General features: G+C 28.5%; 1 protein-coding gene across 1 annotated transcript in view; it reads left to right on the top strand.

Annotated features, from left to right (window-relative positions):
* Positions 1-493, top strand: part of LOC113366354 (alpha/beta hydrolase domain-containing protein 17B-like) — a 16,634-nt gene extending 16,141 nt beyond the window's left edge. The window contains exons 3-4 of the mRNA XM_026607951.1: positions 164-293; positions 360-493. Coding sequence (XP_026463736.1) covers positions 164-247 — 84 coding nt within the window. The 3' untranslated portion in view covers positions 248-293; positions 360-493. The remainder of the gene's footprint in view (positions 1-163; positions 294-359) is intronic.
* The last annotated feature ends 2,147 nt before the right edge of the window (positions 494-2,640 follow it).

Genomic DNA, 2,640 nt, shown 5'->3' with positions numbered 1-2,640 from the left:
ACGAATAGGTGCATACCCCTTACAATGTATACCGCTGACAGTATCCAGCTAATGTATTGAGTATACCAAAAGTACATAAGTATCGAGCCTTACTCAATACTATTGTTTTAAAAAACATGTTATTTAAGAAACATAAATGTTCTAAAATTTTCTTGCATTACAGGGCGCTGGACACAATGATGTTGAATTGTACAACCAGTATCTAGAACGTTTAAAGCAATTTGTATCTGTAGAATTACTCAATTGACAATCACTGCATATTACGGGATCTGTTCATATTTCTCTTACAACAGGTACTTAATGTATAATTTGAGCTTTACATTTCAAATACAAAATAATCACAATTGTTTTTTTTGTAGGTGATGATCACAACTTATCCACCTTCAGTTCTGCTACTAACAGTTCTGTTAATGAGAAGTTACTATAGCAAAAGCTAGCTGGTGCTTGCATTAATGCAAGTGACCAGCAATGTTGCATTTCAAGCAGTGCCTCAAAATTGGAAGTTATTAGCGGCGATTGTGAGAAAAATGTAGACAATGTAAAATCTGAGGATAATGACAATTTAGAAAAGTGTAATTGCAGAAAGACTGCTTTAGATATAAGTGATTTGTGTTTAGCAAAAAACAATCCAAATACTAGCATAAATAAAAGTGACTATGAACTTGCAACAAAGTATTCATCTCCTCTCTCTACAGCGAAATCTAACTGTCATAGATCTTCAATTCAACATCGAGAATCCGTGCAAGACGGCTTACCTCATAATATTATCAGTTGCCATAATAATATCACTCAACCATTAACAGTAGAATGCAAAAATAATGCATCATTGCATTTTAATTCAGGTATGCACTTTCATAATGATGTACCAAGTGCTTGCAAGAATGGCAAAATTGTAAATAATGAATCACCTAAAGAAACATCAATGAACACTAGCGATTTGCATATATCTGATGTGTCAAAAGGAGAGAAATATGCTACATGTTCCCAAAACCTTAGAGCTAAAGGTAACTGTTCTGATGAATATCAACTTGAAAGTATAACTACTAAAAGTAAAAATTGTTTAATTTATAAGCCAATTGATCCTTGGACTAAAATAAATAGTAATATAAATCAATTTAACACAAATGAAAAATCTGATGTGTCAACTATGAATCCTTGGGTTTTGAATACTGCTGCATCTAATGATCAACACTCTGTTTTTCATAATTCTTTGCCAGACCTTGAAAATGAAAAAGGCAATCAGATTATAAGAAATGATGACAACATTGAACATGTTGGTAAGTGTAAAACTCAACTCAACCCTGGCTCTTCATCTTCAAATTTAACTATACAAAAAAAGATAATTGCTAAATTTCCGAATGGTGGAAAACATATAAAGCATTTGGAAACTATAGAAAAGTCAAATGAAGAAATAGTTAATAATTACTATACAAATAATGTTATAGAATCCAATGTTTCTCATAACATTACAGAAGAATATGTTACTGAAAACTTATTTTTTAATATGGGCTCAAAGGCTTCATCGAATTGCTTGATACATGTGAATGATGAGAAACTTAGGTTTCAGGAGAGCAATTCGTCGTGTGGAAATGTTTCAAAAACAAATTCTTTGGGAGCATGTTCATCAACAGAAAATAAAAGCATTGAAATTAAAGATAGCATTGAACCTTTACAAGAAACAAGATGCTAAAATCCAATACAATACATAATATTCCAAATCGCATTTGCATATATATTGTGTATGTGAACTTTTTTTTTATAATCCTATTATACAATTGATTAGCGAGAAAGAACATTTTATAATCAATAGTTATTGCTTTGAGCAACAACTTCATATTTCTAAATCTAAATTTAAATGTATTTGTGTGGTCTTACTTCTCTCATATGTTTAGTAACATATCACTTGCTAGAATTAGCTTTAGATATTTATATTAAAATGTTCAGATCTCAGTGTTTTCTTCTTTTTTTTTGTTAATTTGTTAATTATCAGAAAATATGGTTTTGAGAATTATTATTGGGAATGCTAATCATTCACAATTTTTACTTATATAGCATGATTTTAAAGTTTTTATGCAAATAAAATATTGTTTTTGTACACATTACAGGGCTGTGAATTTGATTAATATAATTTTTGCTTTCTACACTGATGTGTATATATATATATATATATATATATATATATATATATATATATATATATACACACAACAATTTGATACTATTTGTGTTGTGCTTTTTGTAAAGCACAACACAATAAGGTAAATCTAAATGAAAACAAAATGGATTTAAGAAACAAGTTAAAAGTATGTAAATCATTGTTGCTTCACATTTCTATTTTTTATTTTTTACTATTATTTTTTAGACCATATGATCATTAATTTTAACATTAGCTTGCTTTTAGCAAAAATTTATTTGTAAAAAAACTGAAGATGAACTTATTATCATCATTCAGAAATGCTTGTTTTTATAGGATTTATTGTTTAGGCTAAAATTCAAACATATGTATGAATAATATGTTCATAATAACGAAGTTTAATAATCGTGCATAGCAGTAATAAAAAACAAATTTTTTTTAAGAATTTATTTTACATCCATATGTATCGGCTATAATTCTAGCCTCCATTCAGTGGCAAAATTAGT

This window comes from Ctenocephalides felis, unplaced genomic scaffold, assembly GCF_003426905.1.
Source record: "Ctenocephalides felis isolate EL2017-DRISC unplaced genomic scaffold, ASM342690v1 CF-g0.4_SCAFFOLD_01170, whole genome shotgun sequence".
NCBI classification, from domain to species: domain Eukaryota; kingdom Metazoa; phylum Arthropoda; class Insecta; order Siphonaptera; family Pulicidae; genus Ctenocephalides; species Ctenocephalides felis.
This window is presented reverse-complemented; position numbering and strand designations above follow the sequence as displayed.